At 34.7% G+C, this 23,819-nt stretch overlaps 1 protein-coding gene across 1 annotated transcript in view; it reads left to right on the forward strand.

Moving 5' to 3' along the window:
* The window catches only part of LOC102808617 (uncharacterized), a 39,222-nt gene that overhangs the window by 6,736 nt on the left and 8,667 nt on the right, over window positions 1–23,819 (forward strand). The window contains exons 2-5 of the mRNA XM_085500184.1: window positions 11,875–12,016; window positions 13,595–13,801; window positions 17,475–17,636; window positions 17,783–18,047. Coding sequence (XP_085356310.1) covers window positions 11,875–12,016; window positions 13,595–13,801; window positions 17,475–17,636; window positions 17,783–18,047 — 776 coding nt within the window. The remainder of the gene's footprint in view (window positions 1–11,874; window positions 12,017–13,594; window positions 13,802–17,474; window positions 17,637–17,782; window positions 18,048–23,819) is intronic.

A 23,819-nucleotide genomic window follows, 5' to 3' on the forward strand; every position in this document is an offset into this window, starting at 1 on the left:
AAGGAGACGGGAGACAACAACATTTTTATTTGTGCCTTCAGAAGTAACCTAGAGCCACGTGAAGATTTAACAACTTGATTTTTGAGATTCCATTTCTTGATGATTCCTACAGAGATGGTACACTAGTGGGTGTGCATGTATGTGTGGAGGAGATGAAGACTTGATGAATGAAAAAAAAAGGGAAAAAAATTCTGAAAACAAAATTAAATCTGGGATTTGTCACCTGTGCATGCTTGCAGATACCTTTGCACTTTTATCATGTTATATTCCTTTAGGAATTAATTCCTACATGTACACGTGCACAGGTGACGATCCCTTCGCTTTAAGATGAGTGGCTTTTTTATCCTTGTCCCAATGATTAGCGGATAACTGCAGGGTGAATGGTTATCCTTGAAATACGTACAAAGAAAATAAAAAGTAAAGTAACTTTTGAACATTACACAGAACTCGAGGGATAATTTTGATACTAAGAGACCTCACTTATTTTTCCACTACAGTGTTTGATGAAGTAATGAAACAGGTACTATTTGTGAGCTGTAAATTATTTTAACAGAAAAACAAAATCTCCCTTCCATCCCATTTTAAAAAAGGTTTGACCAGAAATATTTTTTTTGCAAGGTCTAACATGGTGATTGTTTTCTTCTCTTTTTTCACACATTTACGTCTTGAGTTTGAGTATTGTGACACTATCCCATTGGGTGGTGTCTTGTTCTGAATGTATGTTGAATTTCTGCAGCAATGCAAGTTGATTTGGTTTCAATGTCATTGTTTTCAAGAATTTGTTGGGTAATCGTAGACATGCAAATTTACAGAAATCTGACATTTTAAAATCAAAATCCCACTTTATTTGCAGTATCTTTACCGTGCCCTTATCATCAAAGATGGAAGAGAAAGGTATATCAAGGGGAAAATGTCTATCGTCGTTGTTGGCATGGGTGGCGGCGTTGTTGTTGTTAGTGATTGTTAATGTGTGCACAATAACTTTACTAATTCTATTCCAAACTTTATCAAACTTAGTCACCTAATTCATCAATATAAAATCTTCCCTTAGTTCAAACAACAGATGTTCTGTGTAAAAATATCATGCAAAAATTGAGAACATCTGATAAAATAATAAAATGGTGATACACAATCAAAGGTTGCTGATCCCTGTGGGAATATGCATTGTTGTATGTGTTCAATGAAGTAAATCATTGAACACAAAAAACAAAAACAATGTAAAAATACATAAAAAGCAAAACGTTGCATCCACATTTTGAAAGGAAAATTGTACTCAAAAATATAATTCATTCGACAAAACATTTTTGTGTTGAAATATATAAATTTTGAAAATCAAAATTCACGGAATTTTTTTCAGCCATTAGAACAGAATGATAGAGCTTTTATTGTAAAAATACGCTTCACAAGATTGCAGTGTTTGAAAATGAAGGGTCTCAGGAGGCAACAGTACTGTTGACTTCTCCCTCCACTGAACACCAACTAATTATTTGAGTTGATTTGCATACAAAGCAGAGCTTGCAACATGATAGTTATTCCTAGAGGCTTTTTTTTTCACTTTTAAAATAATACAGTAGTCACATAATGAATATAATAAGGCAGTTCATATTTGTCTCAGTAAATCATTAATTTTTGACAGACACCTGTACAAAATACTTGGGCAAAAGCCAGCTAAGATTTTCTGTTATCTTGCATGTTTTACGAATCTATTCACGTCTAAATGCAGCACTTTTTTTCTGAGATGAGGCATTTGTTTTTATCCTAAAATATCTGAATTACTTTGAATTTGAACAAATTAGGCGCCAATGTTTTTGTAAGATATTTACATCAATCAAGGACATTCACTTTCCCACTACTGTTTCAATCCTAAAACTTGTTTTGATTCAAAATTAATTATGACAATGCATATTCATATTGAAACAAACTATGATAAAGGAAATAATATTATACAACAAAGGGCAAGGTCACCAGAGTTCAACTATGTTTTACACTGCTACCGGAAATACCAAATTTAGCCTAATTGTTTTTTAATGACCAGAGAAGCTGTTCTTTCCTGCGAGAGATCAATAGAATTACCCTTTAGCTTTACTTTTGACAAGTGGAAGTCATTTTCATTTGTACTCTTCATCCTGTTTTCCATCATGATGTGTCGAAATGTGATTCTAGTCTCGAAAGAGAGGCGCGATCAGTTGCTGTGTAATTGCGGAGGCGTTTTGTTTTGAATCGTCACTTGCATAAAATCAAATTGGAATCAATACCGTCGCTTATAAGACTGAGAGCTCTTGTTACCGAGATTCTCATTTATACTGGCTGATTGGTAAATCTTGCATCTTGAACACTCAATAATAAAATAAATAGTGACTTAAATGCAAGATTTGGAAGGTGTAAAATTGACATTCCTCGTAGCAAGCCCTACCCTACTATATATGATGATGCAACTCTCCTGAATGGCTTACAAAGTAACAGATGATAACTGATCACAAGGGAGTCATAACACGTTTAAGAATGGAGCAGTGGCTGCGTGGCTGAGCTGTTATTTTTAATATTCTTGACAACTGCAGAGAATCAACATTTGCGTAATAAACAACTGATATTGAAACATACTTACACAGGATATTTCAGACATATGTTACGTCGTTTTCTACCCGACATATAATATCTTGGTGTACGTGTAGTACATGTATACATTGATTGATTAGTAAAAGAACTCTGACGTATTTAGAAATACTTATAATATAATATAATGTTTAATTTATTTCCAATTTGACAGCATATCCAAGATCACACATTGAGTTGATAAAGTTTGGTATTTGCAACAGGATGTTACTTTCCAATCTAAAAATACATTTCATGTTGATAGTTTAATATGATGATACATTATTTACTCATATCGGTAGCGTACCAAATCTTCTATGTAAACTTCTAGATGGTGGCTCTGTTAATACATCAACTGCTGAAAGCCTCCAGAGAAAATAACGAATTGCCGATATCTATTGTTTAAAAAATTCACCAGCAGGCAATGTGTTTATGTTAGAAGTTAGAAGCTGAAATTGGTCGTAAATCGCGTAACAATTAATATTCATTGCTTTATTATATTCAATCATGAAGCTTTAGTCCCATAGTAACATGAAGAGTATTCTTCTGATACATTATTGTATTTTGAAAAAATTTATCTAATATTATACAAAAATTGCTATTTTTAGAACAATGACATATAATCAAGATTTTTTGAATAATTCTAGGGAGCAAACAGTACCTCATCAGTCGTAATGTATAATTAGATAGGCAGGGATTGAAATGGAATTTTTCCCTGCATGCATAGTGTGCATGTTGAATTTGAAATTTACCTGCACTAACTTGTTGTGAAATGCACTACTTTTAAAGTTTAAATAAAATTTACAGGTTCCCGATTGATACAATCACGAAAGAATTGTTTTTTTTTTCCCAATGTTGGTTGAACTTAATTTAGGCTTAGTGAATATAATGAGAAAATGTTGTGTTAATTTCTGCATGCACAGCGTGCACATTATATTTTGAGTTTACTTGCACTAGTTGATAATCTATGTGCATAGTGCAGTGTGCACCAGGGGTATTTTGATCCCTGATAGGGCATAATATGTCTATTGTCGGAACAATATTCTTTATTGATAAAAAATTTTCGCCGATCACAAAAAAAACAAAAATCAGCTGGTGACTCCAACTTTTTTTGAAGTCATTATCAGGATTCTATTTATAATCATATATTGACATAATGTCAGCTATTTTGTGTTATGGATGTGTCAGCTTATGGGGACTTGTACAGTGTTCAGCATTTACATTATCACATTTTACAATTGTTGACTTTTTGATAAATGTTGTGTTATTTATCTGCGTTATCTGTGTAATAGTGTATTAGCTGGTAATCTCATCTTTTTTGGTTCATCTCCTCATTTTGATCATTCACACATTTTTTTTATTTTAGTAAAAATTGTACCTACTACTGTTGTGTCAACTCTGACATTTATGGAGATTTTCTCTATCTTCGTGGTAACAAATCTACGGGGTTAAAACAGCACAGTACATGGTTGCTCTGGTAACAGCATGGTACAATTATTGCGAAAAAATGGTCTCTTGGCAATAAATTTTAATTAAAGCTCTTGTGTGTCCAAAAATACATTGACTTTCTCGCAATATGTATTTTGATACAAGTGTGGAATAAAATTTCAACACTGGGTAAAATAAATACAAGCATATTAATTCATGTCTTATGCAGTATTTAGCATTCCTGTGTAGTCCAAGGTAGTATCGCAAAATTCTTATTATGGGTGGAATGATTTTTGGACTAAAAAGTATATTTGTGTCAGTTTTTGTGTGGGTTGCCCCATGTCGATGTAATGCAATAAAACCGTGCTCTCTGAATCTCTATAAGTGATTTTATATGTGATATTATATTTTGTAACAGTAGAAAAAAATGTTTGTTCAATCAAACAACAAATAATTTGCATTGTACATGTACCATTGAATTAATACCAAGTAATAAAAGCATTTTTGCCAAATTAGCATATTTTAATAGCATGTTATTACATTTCATTATGTATGACATCATAAACGTTTTGAAACCAAGTGACTTGATTGTCAGCTAAAATGTTGTATAAAAATTATCTTTTTTTCTGAGCGATAATCAAATCATACATATTCATTGTGTGTTTGATAGACTTTCAAATATCGTGTTTATATTAGATAAAGCATTAGATTGATAATGTAAATTGAATTTTTCCTCGCAGAATAACTTATTTCAGCCAAAATTACCAGTATACATTATTTAATCTTGTGAAACTTGCCCCAAAGGAATTGAGTCTCACTAGCAACAGTCATGGCCTAACAACCAGTAATCGCTCTGAGCAAATTTAACATTGAACTTCTAGGTTCAGTTGAATTTGAATGCAAAAAATAAATTTAGCGAAATTAAGGCTCAGCTCCAACTACAAAACACAGTTTTGTAGGTGTTGCATAACCCATGGAAAGTTAATACTGTCGCCAATGTATACTAAATCCCACGTAGGTTGCTACAGAGTATCAAGCGTGGGCCACTCAGTGCTTCAAAAAGTAAAAGAACATTCAATAATTTATGTGAGTAGGCGGCGATGAAAAAAAATATATAATGCCCACTGTGATAAGTTTACTGATGATTTGGGACTGCTTTGCTGGAGTTGGCTAGGTCACTGCAAGTTTGAATCATCGTGAATAATTGCATTCTTCACATGATCTGCTTGTTGTCTTTAAAAAACAAAGTGTTTTTCAACATGAGGCTACACATACATGTAGCTGATGTGGTTTCTCAGTAATCAGAGAATTTATGTATACTATGTACAACTTTATTAGCTCCGCTGGTTGAATTTGTTGAGCGAAGACCATCATATGAGAGATTGTTAGTCGTCATCGTCCGCGTCTACTTTTTTCAACTTTTTCTTGAAAACTATAAGCCTGATTGCTTTTATACTTGGTGTATATGTACCTTCAGTAGACTTCTCTTAACCAGTTCCCTCTTTTCATCACAAATTCAAAAAATAGTCCTGTTTATAGTCTGCACTTCCCTTCCGAAGATTGGGACAAAAATAACCAACATTTTTTGAGTAAAAAGTAAAAATTGATTAAAATTTTGTCTGTTGTCTTCAAAATTAGGATTTATTTCCAGAAATATTGAAGATTATAAGAAAAAAGTGCAGAAAAATTAAGGCAAGAAAGTCTGGGGGTGAAAAAGTTGGATTTGTTCATTTTGTGATGATATCTTTAATTCTCTAATTTTGGTGAATATTTTTGTCATTTCATAACTATTCATCCTGGGGTACTGGTATCCGCAGCCTCTTGAGTATCTTTGTAATACAAGCCTATATAGTCAGTATCTGCTTACAGTACAATGTAAAAAAATGCTGCAGTTGTATGTTTTATTTCATTGAAATACCATATTTTCATTATTTTGACAATAAGCATGGTAGATTTCTAGTACAATTTTTTTTGTCCATTTCTAATTTAAGTAATATCATTAACTTTGGTTTTTTGGTTATACAAATAGCTCAATGACATGCATAAATCGATGAAATTTGCATTATTAATGATGTCAGATTTAAAAAAAGAAAACCAGTTCCCTTCCAATATTCATTATAGCATTCCAATAAGGAGACTTTGCGTTGTTTACACTGGTAGGTATTATGGATTACTTGCAATTTTGGAACAAAATGGAGTCAAGTGTTAGTGTGTTTGAGGATCTCGCATGTCAGAGTAATGCAAATGGTGAAACAGGAGAGCAGAATGATTTCTCGGGTTGTATTGTCAAGTGTCCAGGTGCCTGTCATGCTTTGCTGGTTAGTTCAGGTGAATACCTATCAAAACACAATGGTATTGTATTGCGTATTGTTAACCCCTACCTAAATGTACCTGTACAAAAATGAAGGTATTCTGTTTTAAATAGATTCTATTGTACTACCTCTGTTCACTCTTTTTATCAAATATGCTTGACAAAATAATACTAGGTACTATTAAAGCAATTATGCCCAAGTATTAAAATAGTGAAATATAAAGTAGTTTTAATGAAAATCTGCACATCACAAGTACTACCCGGTAGTTATGTTAATTTATCAATTTCAGGAGTTGTATATGTATAGTGGTTGTTGCATTGGACCCATCATTGCCAAATTCTTGGTTCATATCCTACCTAGATTTTAATCCTACCGCAGGTAATCAAATCAAACTTGTGTTCAATTCCCATTTAGGTTCAAATCCTACCAAGGCTCATATTCTGCCTGGGCTCAAATTCATGGGTTCAAATCCTACCTGGGCTCAATTATTACCTGGGTTCAAATCTTATCTGGGGTTAAATATTACCAATGGCCGAGATTCATTCAACCAGGGATGCAGCTGTGTAGTTGTTTGATCAGGCCTGGTTTGATGTTTTGGGTAGGACATTATTGTAAGTGCTAGAAATCACCGCACAGTCCTGTTATGTATATGTATGTAATAAAAAGTCAGTAGTTGTGTTCATGTTATGGATCTTGGCATGTGCCGAGAGTTGGGACAGAGTTGTCATGTACCAAAAAGTGTGTGTGAACAGTCTGGACTTCATTGATTTTGGTCCCAATAGAGAGTCAGGATCGAAACTCGGCACATGTCAGGATTGGCTGCCTGAATGCTCAACATAAACAGGAAATCACACCCTTGCCAGTGAACTTAAGAGAACATATACTGATTCATATGACATGGCGATGGAGGAAAGTGCTGCCTGCTTGTCTAGAAAGATATGGTTTGATGCTCAAGTAGGAGCACTGACTAGTACATGGAAAGAAGATGACATTTTGTTTCTCATTGACAGCTCAACAAGAAACAAAAAACAGGTGTATTGTGGTACGATTTCAGCACAAGCCGCAGTAGTCACAAGTAACGTGAAAGCAACTGCTGTAATCCATCTGCAAACTCGAGGGATATAAAATATTTGGCACGTGCCGAGATCCTGTGATGTGAACATAGCTAGTGACACCACCTGGCACGAATATATTTTTAAAAACAGACAAATTTATTGATCTGCACATAGTGGTGATCATACTGACCTTTATATTTTTATTTCCTTGTAATGTCCTACTTTACTGTGGACTTTACACACTCATTGTGCTGTGTACTTGTGTGCATTGTCAGCAGTTTGTTGCAGGTGGTCTTACATGAATGTAGTAATTTAAAACTACTTCTCTTAATTCTAAGGGACTTTCGCTACCACAGATGGTGCTTCCTAATCATCATAAAGAATTCAGATTAATGCTACTTTACAATATTTTGACGTAACACCATTTGTACTCTGAAATTGTACATAATTAAAAAGATAAGGGGGTCAATATTGAAAGGGTGCAATTTACTTTGACTATTAATTTCAGTCGCATCCATCTGTGCCTGTGACATTACGGGCCTATGCATTTGGTCGATTTATTTCAGATTTGGCACAGAGACAATTAGTTGCATCTCGGTAAATATACAATGTGTCTATTCGACTAAAAAAATTTTCAGGTTGACACATGTGGTGTTCTCTAATTACAAAATACACCTTGTAATGCTGGAAGGGCTTGGGAAAAATGCACTAAGTATTGACAACTGATATATCTAATTAAAACTTCACATATGTATTGCAGATGCATATAACTCAGACTAGGTGCATAACAAATCACCATACTAAACTTTGAACAGTCATTCAACTTCCATGGCCTCGGTTCAATCTATTGGTGTATAGCCTGACCTCTAACAACACTGAATGTATTCTTAGATTGTTTATCCCTTCTTTCTTAAACATATGCTAAGCATACTATACTCCCTATATATAACAGTATAGTTTATTTTTAATCACTGTTTATACTGTATGCCCTTTTTGTCTAGCCTACTAGGAAACCATGTAATGTGCAGTTTTATTTGTTTGCATTCTACAAAGACTAGAACTGTTTTTTGTTAGCTTTAGCAGACTTGCGTCTACGTAATCTTTTATACTGTATTTGAATACGCTTGCTAATTCTGTGATTTCAGACCCATGGTACCATCCTAAGAGATATAATATCCATCTCCATTTTTTGCTTAAAGGGGCACCTTCCAGTTAAGATTAATTTCACAACAAATTTACTTTCTGGATTAAAATAACAATGGATAACAAAAGATAGATTAACATTGTAAACAACATAAACAATAGTGTCCCATGATTCTTTGGTGCAATCCATGGGATTGAGCGGTTCCCCTTTAAAGTTCTTTTATTTTTAAATCTTAACTATCTTAATAATTTGTAGGAGGTGATAATATCCAATTCAGAATTACATATTTTAATAATGTTCTTAGTTTATTGATGCAACACCGGATGTAGCGCGGCAGTAATTAAAACTACATGTACTTTTAATATATAATATATATAGCATATTTGCTCTATTCGTATGTGTATGCGCTGACATAATTTACAGAGATGTGTTTCTATAGTCTAAATAAATAATATTTAAATGATTCAGTATACAACAAATGTAGTTGTTGGATTGTATATGCCTCAGTTGGAGGTGCGCTTCTAATAGTGCGAGTAGTTTTTTTTTTTCAAAGTTAAAATAAGACGAGTTTCTAAAGCATTTAATAAACATATGAATTTACGTATAAATATATGAATTTACATTCCTGATTCAGTTCTTATGGGGGGGGGGGTTATAGATATAATAAAGAAAGTGCAAGGTACAATGTTGATTTAAAGATTCATTCTGTCAATTGAGTTGTTATTGTCAATAGTAAAACAAACATATCATAGATATTTGTTGGAAATGTTTAATTGTGGTTACCAAAATGGTCCCTGTTTTTGTTTTTATTCTGTACAGACATGTACATTTCACATTTAGATATTACGTCAATTATGCAAGGAAGAGATAGGATGTCTAACTATTCTAGGAATGGTGCATCCTGCAGTGTGTTCATAGTGGCACTGATTTATACAGACTTCAGCTCCAACATTAGAAATAGCATCTCAAGATCAACCTTGTGATAGTTTCCATGGCGATTCATATTTCCCATCCTTTTTTTTTTTTTGACTTGACCTCTTATAGTGAGAATAAATGTAGCTAATAAATGCAGACAAGCCTATTCAATAATTCACAAGTATTTTAGTTTTTTTTTTTTTTTTTGATGTTAATTGAAAAGGAAATCTGAGTAAAGAGGTCACAGCATGGAATTGATCTGTGTCCTGCTTTTGAAACATTCTGTTGCTATTTTGGTAATCAATTAACTGTTATTCCTCCAATGAAATCGCATTAGAGTTTGACCTTCGAGTGACCTTGCTGTGATCCTAAGTGATGTGGTGTATATTATATGTACTTTAATAGTTCATATTCAGCACTAGCTGTTATTGGCATATGGACATTCTACTGTCATCTTAAACACTTGCCGAATTTGTTTATCTTTAATTCAACCAAATTTCTTTTTAAATGTTTTATTACCAAAAAAATTTAAGTATAAATTTATATTTTATTTTAATGTAATGAGAAATACATTGTTAATATAATGCTTTTATTATTTAATCGTGTGTGCTCATGCGGAAATAGACGCAGCTCCTTTTGATATATGTCAAATCTGTTTCAGGAATTTCTTTACGTCACAATCTTATAAAAATTTAAGTATCTTGACACTTTTGACAACGTTTTGACATTTATTAAAATTTTGGAAATTACCAACCATTATAATCCCTAATTTGAGTATTACTGCAGCTGACAATCCCCTTGCTAAATTTAATACAACATGGCTTGTCTGCCCACACAGTCTTGGGTTTCTTTGGTTAGTTCATTTTTTCTCAAAAATGGGGGGATAGGGGAGATTAAACATTGGCATCGTAATAATTCTTGATGATATTACGAGCATTATATTCGCACTTGATAACTGTGCGTGATTACTTCACGTCGTGCTCACTGATGCCCAATTATCCAAATGTTTCTATTCTTACGATTGATTTAATGGTTTAGTGACGTCAATGGCTGCCATGCAAAGGAAGACTGAATTGAAACGAGAACATAAATGCAGCCAACTAATCTATATTCACTGAGTGTGTGTAAACCATGTCGGGTCATTTACCTTACTTTTAGACCGGAAGACGAGTGAAATCGACTGATTATATTTTAGGATTCTGCGTAACACATGTCTTGTGTAATCCATTCAAGAGTTATTGATGTTATAAATTACTTATATAAAGTTAAACTCCATTTTCCAATGTAGATTATGCTGTCTTAAGGATCGCTTGAATGTATGCACAGGTTTTTGAATAACGAAATGCAGCTGTTACATTTGAAGAGAACATAATGGCTGTTTTTGAAACTTAAACTTAACTACTATCCCACAAACAGTTTTAAAGGTGATCCATGTGTATGTATTTGTGTTTCAGAATGATATTATTTAAAAAGAAATGCATATATTACATAGAACTGTGACTTTACCGTACCATGTATTATTTTCATTTTCACTGCTTTAATCACAAATTATTAAGATGCTGGTAGATTGTCACGATGTTATTAAAAAAAGTCTATTTTCGGAGAAAGTATTTTGAAGTAATCTTCAGAGTCTTAGAGAGGTTTATTAACCTACAAACTGATAATGAATAAATGATTATCATATCTTATGTGTAAATTTTATTAATATGTGTATTTTACGTTCCTCCTTGATGTTGAAAATATAGGCTAGCATTGACCTTTGAATAAAAACAATGAGCACTAAAATAATATTAATTTAACATTTAACTTGATGACATCATTGCATAGCATTTCTGCTAGAGTAGTGCAGCAAACCCCTTGAGGGCGCTGTTGGTATTTTTTTGTTTCAATCTCAAAGATTGTTTTTCTTTTGAAGTGTTTTGAGGTTTCATTGCAAGCAATGAGCTTAGCTATCATTAAAAAAATGATATTCTCTGGGTGGTGAGATTTAATTAGAGAAGCGTTGCTTGGCAACTCATGAAGTCGTTTTCACAAGGTCATCAGTCTGATGAAAGAGAAATGTACATTTCAATTTTCAAGTGAAAAAGCAGAAATGAACAGTACCGGTAGCTATTCACCTGTTCGTTTCCTGGTCTAAATTTCTAAAAATGTGTCAAGAATATTTGGCTATTTATATTTGAAGGGCATTGAGGTGTAGGGTATCTACACGTAAGTAATCGCTTCTATGACCTATATGTGAATTACGAGCCATGTAAACTCATGTATGGTAACACAAAGTCGATGTAGGCTGGTGGTCTAGTTATTCTCCCACTGTGTGGTGCTACGTGCGTGACATGTTAGCCATCTATGTAACATGTACGGTAGTTTCCATTCTTGACATACTCGTACCACATGTACTGATATATCACTGTATTTATTTCTATTCCAGATGTCTGGAGTCTTGGGGTATTGTTATTCATGTTGGTAAGTGGTTCGCCACCATTCAATGAAGCAAATGACAGCGAAACACTAACCATGATTATGGATTGTAAATATATTTTACCAGATTATCTTTCGGATACATGTAAAAAGTAAGTCATTCATGGTCACTTTTGCACAGATTGTTCACTGGACCATATTTTTGACCATATTTTTTATGCTGGAAAGCAGGAATAATTTGCACCTTTGTCTTTTTCAGTTTTGCAATAATTCATTTTTCGGGTTAGTTTTTCTATATCCTGTGACAGTAATAATAGGCAAACAAAAAGAAAAAGTATTCAAACTTGTTTCCACTGTGGACGCCGCGCAGCGCGTGTTTGAATTTCATGTAAATAAACAATGTATTTTACACGCGTTGTATGCGTCGCTATGAGTCTCATATCATTTTGACTACAAGATCAAGTTCAGTTACCTCAAGTTTGTTTTCCCAGTATTTTTCAAATACCTAGTCACAGGGAATGAATGGTAACGTTTCTGTAAATTCTTGCATCAAAAGTATGTTAGCAGCATATTCATTCATTCATTCACTCTTAATTTAGTCTGTTTGGATTTAGAGATATCTGACATTTCTGTAAATATAATCAGATTTTAGAAGCATATACCTGCATAGTGGGTGTTGATACTATTACACAAGATTAGGGATTCCTACTGAATATTAATAATTAATTCCCTATGTGCTGCTAGCTGTAGACCAATCATAATGTATATATGTAAATTACATTATACCAGTGAATCAGTGCAATTATCGTAATCAGATGAAATTCTGTTTTAATTTATTCAAGCCACGGGTAGATAGAGCATCATGTTCTGTTATGGTTTATACAGATTTGATATAAAGGAGTATTAATGGAATGTTGTCGACACTGGTTCATTTGAGCAAGCATAACATCCCTTTTTCTTGTGCCTCGGCGTGCATGCGCAATGTAGTGGTGTGTACCAGTTCACAAACTGATATTTTTTTCAAAAAAATTTGTGTTACGATGGCTTAAAATCTATCAATGTTTGCGCGGAGAATAAAATTTAAAAACAAGTGCAATTAAGACTACAGTACTGGTATGTTCACATTTTGCTGTCACTCAGTAGATATATATTAAATGGTAAAATGATAGTTCCAGGCCCCATTTTATTTTACTCTAGACACTTGCATAACGTTTTAAATAAATAAATAACAAAGCATTCAAGCTGACATTTCTCTAATAGATGTCACACAGGTCTGTGTCTGTAACTCTACATATATGCTTTTAGTAAGTAAAACTTTTAGCAATGCAGCCATCTCTTCGTATACTAAATCTATAATTTGCTGCTCTCACGAGAACATTGCAGGTAATCAGACTTAAATGAGTCCTGTTTATTTTGCCTGTTCTCCCCTATGCTAGAAGGTGACATTTTTTTGTAAAGGTGAAATTGCTGCACGAAAAGACTGATGTAATTTTCGACTACAGTCCCCTTTGCTAGAAGTGCACTTGTTCGTGTAAAGGTCAGATTTGTGCACAAAGAGACAGATGACATTTTCAACTGTAATCCTATCTGATAGAAGATTTTGTATGCATACAAAATGCAATTTGAATATTGGCCAATTGGAAAACAGCAATCCATGCACTTCTATTGATTTCTTCTTTTAGGGCTTCCAGCAAATTTTTGACTGCTATTTGTTTTGTATTTGTTTATAGTCTTATACGAAGTATGCTTATACGAGATGCGAGTCGGCGTGCTACTTTAGACGATATTGAAAACCATTCATGGGTAAATTATGGAGAATCTGTGACTGTCAATAATATACCTTTTATACAAAGAGAAGACATCACTGATGCAGATCGTGAATATATAATCAAGAAAATGGTTGAAGGCAACATAGCTGATACAGTTTCAATTTTAAAGTATGTCCAGCCACATTTTTACCTTGCCCGTACCATCAAAGATGGAAGGGAAAGGTATATAAAGGGAAAGATTTTGTTCGGCGTTGTCGTCGTCGTCGTTGTCGTCGTTAATAATTGTTATTGTGTGCATGATAACTTTACTAATTCTATTCCAAACTTCATCAAACTTGGTCACCTTGTTCATCAGTATAAAGTCTTCCCTGAGTTTGAACAACAGATGTCCTGTATGAAAATATCATGCAAAAATTGAGAAAAACTGATAAAATATTTCGACTGTTTCTACTTGACTGATCACTGGTGATACACATCAAAGGTCACTGATCTCAGTGGAAATATGCATTGTTGTATGTGTTCAATGAAGCAAATGATTTATCTTGTAATAATATCCTTGGTAATGTATCTCAGAATCCCTTACTGGGTTTCAAAACCAACTCATGGAGAGATTGCACAGTCTGATACACATTTGCAAACCTACCAATAAATCTTTACAGAAAACAAGATGTCAGAAAATCAATATAAGCACTGCTATGAACTGGGTGCCAAACTTTGATCAAGATCTGAAGTTAATAGAAAATCTGTTTAGTTCAAAGTTATCAAATCAAAAACAATACATAAAAAATACATAAAAAGCAAAACATTTCATCCACATTTTAAAAAGAAAATTGTTCTAAAATATATGTATTCTGTATTTGACAAACAGTTCATTCGACAAATGAAAACTCACAGGAATATGTTTCAGCAATTAGAACAGAATGATAGTTTTTATAATACTAGTTTAAAAACTCACTTCAAACAAAGATTGCAGTGTTTGAAGATGTAGGTTCTCAGGAGGCAACAGTACTGTTGACTTCTCCCTCCACTGGACACCAACTAACTATTTAAAGCAGAGCTTGCAACATGATAGCTATTCATAAAGGGTGTTTTTTTTTTTTACTTTTCATATAATACAGTAGTCACACAATGAGGCAGTTCATATTTGTCTCAGTGAATCATTATTTTTTGACAGACACCTGTACAAAATACTTGGACAAAAGCCAGCTAAGATTTTCTGTTATCTTGCATGTTTTATGAATCTATTCACGTCTAAATGCAGCACTTTTTTTTGCAATGAGGCATTTGTTTTTATACTAAAATATCTGAATTACTTTGAATAAAGCTGGAAATTATGTCCCTTTAAATAATTAAACAAATAAGGCACTAATGTTTTTGTAAGATATTTACATCTTTAAAGGACATTCGGTAGACTGATTCCCCACTGTTAGTTCAACCCCAAAACTTTTTTGTATTCAAAATTAATTATGACAATGTATATTTATATTGAAACAAACTATGTTAAAGGGAATTATATTATATAACAAAGGGCAAGGTCACCAGAGTTCAACTATGTTTATTAGTCCCCGTTCGGACGCAGTCCGAAAACGGGGACTTATGTTTTGCCCTGTGTGCGTCCGTCCGTCCGTCCGTCCGGGATCACCTGTATCTCGAACATGCATGGACCGATTAAGTTCAAACTGGACTCATACATCACACATTATATGGGACATATGCACATGCATTTTTTTCATGATCTGATTAACGATAGCCGAATAGCGGCCATTTTAAGGTCGAAAATGCATCAAAATCGCACATTTTCAACATTCCGGACCCGGAGCTCAGTTATGCATGGACGGATTTTGTTCAAATTTGGTACATACATTAAACATAATAGGACCTTGATGCACGTCATTTTTTTTTTTTGGATCGGGTTCGAAATGGCCGACTGGCGGCCATTTTGTTTTAAAGAATTCAGTTCTGGATCCGTATCTGAAACATGCTTGGATTGATCGAGTTCAAACTTCACACACACAAGGTACATCATGTCACAAATATGTATGTGCATTTGTTTCATGATCTCATTAACGATAGCCAAATGGCGGCCGCTTTAAGGCCAAAAATGCATTGAAATCGCACATTTTCACCATTCCGGACCCGGATCTCAGTTATGCATGGACGGATTTCATTCAAATTTGGTACATACATTAAACATAATAGGACCTTGATGCACGTCATTTTTTTTTTCGGATCAAGTTCGAAATGGCCGACTGGCGGCCATTTTGTTTTAAAGAATTCTATTCTGGATCCGTATCCGAGACATGTCTGGATTGATCAAGTTCAAACTTCACACACACAAGGTACATCATGTCACAAATATGTATGTGCATTTGTTTCATGATCTCAATAACGATAGCCAAATGGCGGCCGCTTTAAGGCCAAAAATGCATTGAAATCGCACATTTTCACCATTCCGGACCCCGATCTCAGTTATGCATGGACGGATTTCATTCAAATTTGGTACATACATTAAACATAATAGGACCTTGATGCACGTCATTTTTTTTTTCGGATCAAGTTCGAAATGGCCGACTGGCGGCCATTTTGTTTTAAAGAATTCTATTCTGGATCCGTATCCGAGACATGTCTGGATTGATCAAGTTCAAACTTCACACACACAAGGTACATCATGTCACAAATATGTATGTGCATTTGTTTCATGATCTCAATAACGATAGCCAAATGGGGGCCGCTTTAAGGCCGAAAATGCATTGAAATCGCACATTTTCACCATTCCGGACCCGTATCTCAGTTATGCATGGATGGATTTTGTTCAAATTTGGTACATACATTAAACATAATAATAGGACCTTGATGCACTTTTTTTTTTTTTTTTCGAATCAAGTTCGAAATGGCCGACTGGCGGCCATTTTGTTAAAGAATTCAGTTCTGGATCCGTATCCAAGACATGTCTGGATTGATCAAGTTCAAACTTCACACACACATGGTACATCAAGTCACAAATAGATATGTGCATTTGTTTCATGATCTGCTTAACAATAGTGGAATGATGGCCATTTTAAGGCCGAAAATGCATCAAAATCACGTATTTTCACAATTCCAGAACCGGATCTCAGTCATGCATGGATGGATTTTGTTCAGATTTAGCACAATGTGTTGTACATATGCAGGTGCATTTCGGTCATGATCTGCTTTGAATGTATATGTCACTCAAATATGAACGGAACGGGGACGTGTCATTGACAATGACTTGTTTTCCAACTGGACAATGTCCAGAGCTTTTACATGTATGGATTGAGTTTTGTACATTCATCCATCTGTTTGTCGCATTTTCTCAGGTTCATGAACCCATTTTTTTTTCAAGCCATACAATATAGTAGAGATGGGATGGCATACATATTCCCCGTTTTTTGTTGGATCAAATTCTCCAATTGGCAGGCCATACTTGACCCCAAAATGGCCTAAAAACCTAGAGCATAATATTGGTATACACACAATTGTGTTGTGAAAATAAGTCTGTGTCATGGTCTGTCCATGATGGCCTACTGGCAGTAGGCTTTGCTTTACCAAAATTTTGTTTGTACATTTCTGCTCGTATTCAAAATTCTCACTGTCCAACTAGGTTCATACTTGGTATTTCAGGCAATTGTGTTTTTCCTCAGCAATGTTCACAGTGTAGATTTGGAATGAGCACTTTAAAAAACAGAGCTTATAAATGCTGACCCTTGTGTCATTCCCAAATGGCTTAATATCTCAATTCCTGTATTTAAATGTTATGTTTTTTTACCACAGTTATTATTTGTTGTTGATGATTCTAATTTTCCTCATATTATTTATTTAGGTCAATTGATAGTGACGCATATGATCACATTGCTGCCACTTATTGTCTGCTGGCTGAACGCAAACTACGCCGACTACATGCAGAAAAAGTCGCTGGGCCCAAGCATCCTTCTACTAAAACCAAAGCTAAACCGAATCTTGAACCATTGGCTTTGTCACCTCGGTAAGTTTAGTTTGTAATTTGTGTTGAATACTCTCACATTCAAATTTAAAACTCAAGCAGTTGAATTCAACTGTACAATATTCTAGTGATGTCATAATCATGGATCAAAGGAAACTCATATTCTGTCCTTCTTCTCACTTGTGCAGAAAACAGATGGCTCCCACCAGTCTTGAAAGTCCGGCAGATGATTTTGTGATGTCATCAACACATGTGGTGCCTCACCCGGTAACTCAGCCTATCACAATACCAGTGCCACAAATGTCGCCGCTGTCCCACTCCTCGTCCTTGGAGGACGAGTGTGGCAGTCCCATCAGTGGTAGCCCTCGTCGCGGCCTCTTATCCAGGGATCATTTAACAATCGTGCCGCGTCACGGTAGAAGTATCGTCAAGGAGGGAGTCAGTGTCTTGATGGTAAGTTGTAATAGTGAGACCGTAATTCACCGTCATTGATGTAATAAACTGCATGTGTACTCGCACATTTCCTGTATGAGGGCACTGTCACAACTGCCACATTGAAGCTTACTATTTAAAGTATTTTTTTGAAATATTGTTCTCATCGCTTTTTGTTGATGTGAAACTAATTGCAATAACAGTATGTTTTTTTTTTTAGTCTTAGTTGCATATTTTATTAAATGTATGGAATTTTATTCTGTGACCAATATTTGCCTGCAAAAATAAAGTAGGGAATGACTAGTCCCTGTCAGAAATTGGAATCAATTCAGAATAACCCCCTAGAGGAACAGAAGCAGTCTAAACTAGGCCCCCTAACTCCAATTGTGCTTTTGATAATTATTCTGTGACTTCTAGGAATATAAAGCTTTCCATTATTCCAGTTTTACACTAACCAAATGAACAGTAGTTGTGCAGTTTAGTATGTATTGTAAAAAAAACAACTGTAGTCAAATATTAGTTGTTTTGATTATCTAATTTTCCAAATAAATAGAAAACATTTATAATAGTAAGCTTCAGAAAAATTAATTTGTCATGTTTTTGTGATATTTTTACTGCCAACTTATGCATGTCTTAACTGCACTGTATTTATATGCTTGTAATAACAACAAATCTTACATTTTAAGAATTATGAATTTTGGAATATATGTTTCTATTAGAAAGGGCAATTTATTATATGATTCATATGGGTGAATATTATTTATAATTTACATGATATGATTTGGTGGCATAACATAATACTAAACTACCAAACATTGGCCAGACTATTGGCAAAAATAAAGAAAATTCTGAAAGATAAAACTTGGGATGAATTGTTATTCCTGCTAAATTTATGCGCATATACTTTCATGTGCCAATAAGAATTTAATGGATACTATTGATCCTTTTGAACAATGCATGATAAATGTGTGTTTTTTTTCAATATTAACACATTTTCCAAAATTTGACTTAATAATAGTATATATAATATAGTTTTTAGGACAATGATATCCACACAAACGTGATAATTACATGTGTTGTCAAACCATTTAGTTTTGCCTGGGTTACTCAGTTTTTTTCCTAGATTTGTACATATTAATTGATAATAACAACCCAGAGTTTTAAATTTAATGTACCATGGTAATTTTGTGAACTTATAGTAATAAAGCTAATAATTTCTTAACAATAGTAAATAAGTCTGCTTTGTGTTATTCTGCATAGTCTAACGGTATGGTTGCGGCATGTTTGGCTCTAACATAATTGCACTCGATCAATAATTACATTCATCTGTGAAATCTAATTTTAGATTTTTATCTTATTAAGGATTGACACGGTTTACTTGTAAAAATGCAGGAAAAATTAAAAGCAGAACTAATTAATTCACATCAAATAAATGACAAAGAGTTAATAATAGTAGAGAAGTAGATTTACCTGAATTTGTTTCCACAGAAACAGTGACTTTGTGATATCCCCTCATAGTGCCATACTCTGGCAGCCATTTTGAAATGAAAATTGGTCAAAATTTCATACAATTGTTCTTAGTAATTTAGTCAGATATCAGACAAGTTTTTTCTGTTGAACTTTCATTACAAATAGGCAATCACAAGGAATAACTTGTCAACATTTCAGGAATTTCTTGTCACTCATGTCACACTACCGGTAATATATCTTAAATTTAGCTGTGTTATCACTGAGTGCCATCATTTTTTCCCAGCAAAATTTTGATGCAATATTTTACATAATTTGTTTTTTGATAATTTTGGACCAAAAAGAAATTACTTACAAGTCTTGATACAACTTTTGGAATAATTGTAAAAAAAAATTATCTTGGTTTTAAAATCTGTGAAAAAGTTGGATTGAAGAGATGCGTAACATAACATTCATGTATGAATACACGCATGTTGTATTTAGAAGTGCATCTACTGAAGCACACGTATACCAACAATTGGAATTTACAATTTTTTGGTAAACCGAATCAATAAATATGACTAGTTTTGATCATAAATACACATGTGTATGGATGATACACTTCTAATCTGGCATATATTGTAATCCGATCATTGAAACCTTTTCCTGCATAGTGGGCGTTGTGCCACTAAAAAAGATTATGTACGGTATTGCCACTGGCAATTGATTGTATATTTGCTGTATCATAATCCACCCGTCAATTGTCACTGCTGTGGTTCGGTGAATGAATGTCACGAATTGTATTCATCAGTATCTGACTACAATGTTGCCAATACTTATAACAGGACTCTTTCTTTCCGGGGCATGTCAGAAAATCAATAAACCATAAAATATTCAATTCCAATGCTTTCAGCTCCGCTCTACAAATAGATGGTTTAGTCGAAGAAAACTGAATATTAAATATGCGCATCATTGTTTCAAATTAGAAATTAGGGGCACGATCTCCAAGATCCACATACCCATGATTCATTTTCCAGATATCTAATCTCTTGGAAATAATCTACACATATGATTTGTTGCATTGTGTAATTAGTGTCTATGCAAGGTTTGAAACATTTGTTGCAAATGAGTATTGGAGAGTGCTGTTCTATAATGATAATTTTGGGAGACTGTTCCTTATATTGCATTCCGATGAATACATTATATGCCTGAATTGTCTTCCCTTGTATTTATATGAATACATGATGCCTACGTATCTTCCTTATATGGCATTGATATGAATGCATTAGAGTTATCTCCCTTATATGGCATTGATATGAATGCATTAGAGTTATCTCCCTTATATGGCATTGATATGAGTGCATTAGAGCTATCTCCCTTATATGGCATTGATATGAATGCATTAGAGTTATCTCCCTTATATGGCATTGATATGAATGCATTAGAGTTATCTCCCTTATATGGCATTGACATGAATACATTCTCCTTGACTTGGCTCCCTTATATGGCATTGACTTGAATACATTATCCCTGACTTGGCTCCCTTATATGGCTTTCACATGAATACATTATCTCTGACATGCCTCCCTTATATGGCATTGATATGAATACATTATCCCTGACATGCCTCCCTTATATGGCTTTGACATGAATACATTATCCCTGACATGCCTCCCTTATATGGCATTGACATGCACACATTATCCTTGACTTGGCTCCCTTATATGGCATTGACATAAATACATTATCCCTGACATGCCTCCCTTATATGGCATTGACATGAATACATTATCCCTGACATGCCTCACTTATATGGCATTGATATGAATACATTATCCCTGACATGCCTCCCTTATATGGCATTGACATGAATACATTATCCCTGACATGCCTCCCTTATATGGCATTGACATAAATACATTATCCCTGACTTGGCTCCCTTATATGGCATTGACATAAATCCATTATCCCTGACTTGGCTCCCTTATATGGCATTGACATGAATACATTATCCCTGACTTGGCTCCCTTATATGGCATTGACATGAATACATTATCCCTGACTTGGCTCCCTTATATGGCATCGACATAAATACATTCTCCTTGGCTTGGCTACCTTATATGGCATTGACATGAATACATTCTCCTTGACTTGGCTCTCTTATATGGCATCGACATGAATACATTATCCCTGACTTGGCTCCCTTATATGACATTGACATGGATACATTATTCCTGACTTGGCTCCCTTATATGGCATCGACATAAATACATTCTCCTTGGCTTGGCTCCCTTATATGGCATTGACATAAATACATTATCCTTGACATGGCTCCCTTATATGGCATTGACATGAATACATTATCCCTGACTTGGCTCCCTTATATGGCATTGACATAGACTCATTATCCCTGACTTGGCTCCCTTATATGGCATTGACATGAATACATTATCCCTGACTTGTCTCCCTTATATGGCATTGACATGAATACATTCTCCTTGACTTGGCTCCCTTATATGGCATCGACATGAATACATTATCCCTGACTTGTCTCCCTTATATGGCATTGACATAAATACATTATCATTGACTTGGCTCCCTTATATGGCATTGACATGAATACATTATCCCTGACTTGGCTCCCTTATATGGCATCGACATGAATACATTATCCTTGACTTGGCTCCCTAATATGGCATCGACATGAATACATTATCCTTGACTTGGCTCTCTTATATGGCATCGACATGAATACATTATCCTTGACTTGGCTCCCTTATATGGCATCGACATGAATACATTCTCCTTGACTTGGCTCCCTTATATGGCATTGACATGAATACATTCTCCTTGACTTGGCTCTCTTATATGGCATCAACATGAATACATTATCCCTGACTTGGCTCCCTTATATGGCATTGACATGAATACATTCTCCTTGACTTGGCTTTCTATATGGCATCGGCATGAATATATTATCCTTGGCTCCCTTATATGGCATTGACATGAATATATTATCCTTGGCTCCCTTATATGGCATCAACATGAATACATTATCCTTGACTTGGCTCCCTTATATGGCATTGACATGAATACATTATCCCTGACTTAGCTCCCTTATATGGCATTGACATGAATACATTCTCCTTGACTTGGCTCCCTTATATGGCATTGACTTGAATACATTATCCCTGACTTGGCTCCCTTATATGGCTTTCACATGAATACATTATCTCTGACATGCCTCCCTTATATGGCATTGATATGAATACATTATCCCTGACATGCCTCCCTTATATGGCATTGACATGAATACATTATCCCTGACATGCCTCCCTTATATGGCATTGACATGCACACATTATCCTTGACTTGGCTCCCTTATATGGCATTGACATAAATACATTATCCCTGACATGCCTCCCTTATATGGCATTGACATGAATACATTATCCCTGACATGCCTCACTTATATGGCATTGATATGAATACATTATCCCTGACATGCCTCCCTTATATGGCATTGACATGAATACATTATCCCTGACATGCCTCCCTTATATGGCATTGACATAAATACATTATCCCTGACTTGGCTCCCTTATATGGCATTGACATAAATCCATTATCCCTGACTTGGCTCCCTTATATGGCATTGACATAAATACATTATCCCTGACTTGGCTCCCTTATATGGCATTGACATGAATACATTATCCCTGACTTGGCTCCCTTATATGGCATCGACATAAATACATTCTCCTTGACTTGGCTCCCTTATATGGCATCGACATGAATACATTATCCCTGACTTGGCTCCCTTATATGGCATTGACATGAATACATTATCCCTGACTTGGCTCCCTTATATGGCATTGACATGAATACATTATCCCTGACTTGGCTCCCTTATATGGCATCGACATAAATACATTCTCCTTGTCTTGGCTACCTTATATGGCATTGACATGAATACATTCTTCTTGACTTGGCTCTCTTATATGGCATCGACATGAATACATTATCCCTGACTTGGCTCCCTTATATGACATTGACATGGATACATTATTCCTGACTTGGCTCCCTTATATGGCATTGACATGAATACATTATCCCTGACTTGGCTCCCTTATATGGCATTGATGTAAATACATTATCCCTGACTTGGCTCCCTTATATGGCATTGATGTAAATACATTATCCCTGACTTGGCTCCCTTATATGGCATTGACATAAATACATTATCCCTGACTTGGCTCCCTTATATGGCATTGATGTAAATACATTATCCCTGACTTGGCTCCCTTATATGGCATTGACATAAATACATTATCCCTGACTTGTCTC

Source organism: Saccoglossus kowalevskii, chromosome 6, assembly GCF_978046115.1.
Source record: "Saccoglossus kowalevskii chromosome 6, keSacKowa6.1, whole genome shotgun sequence".
NCBI lineage: Eukaryota > Metazoa > Hemichordata > Enteropneusta > Harrimaniidae > Saccoglossus > Saccoglossus kowalevskii.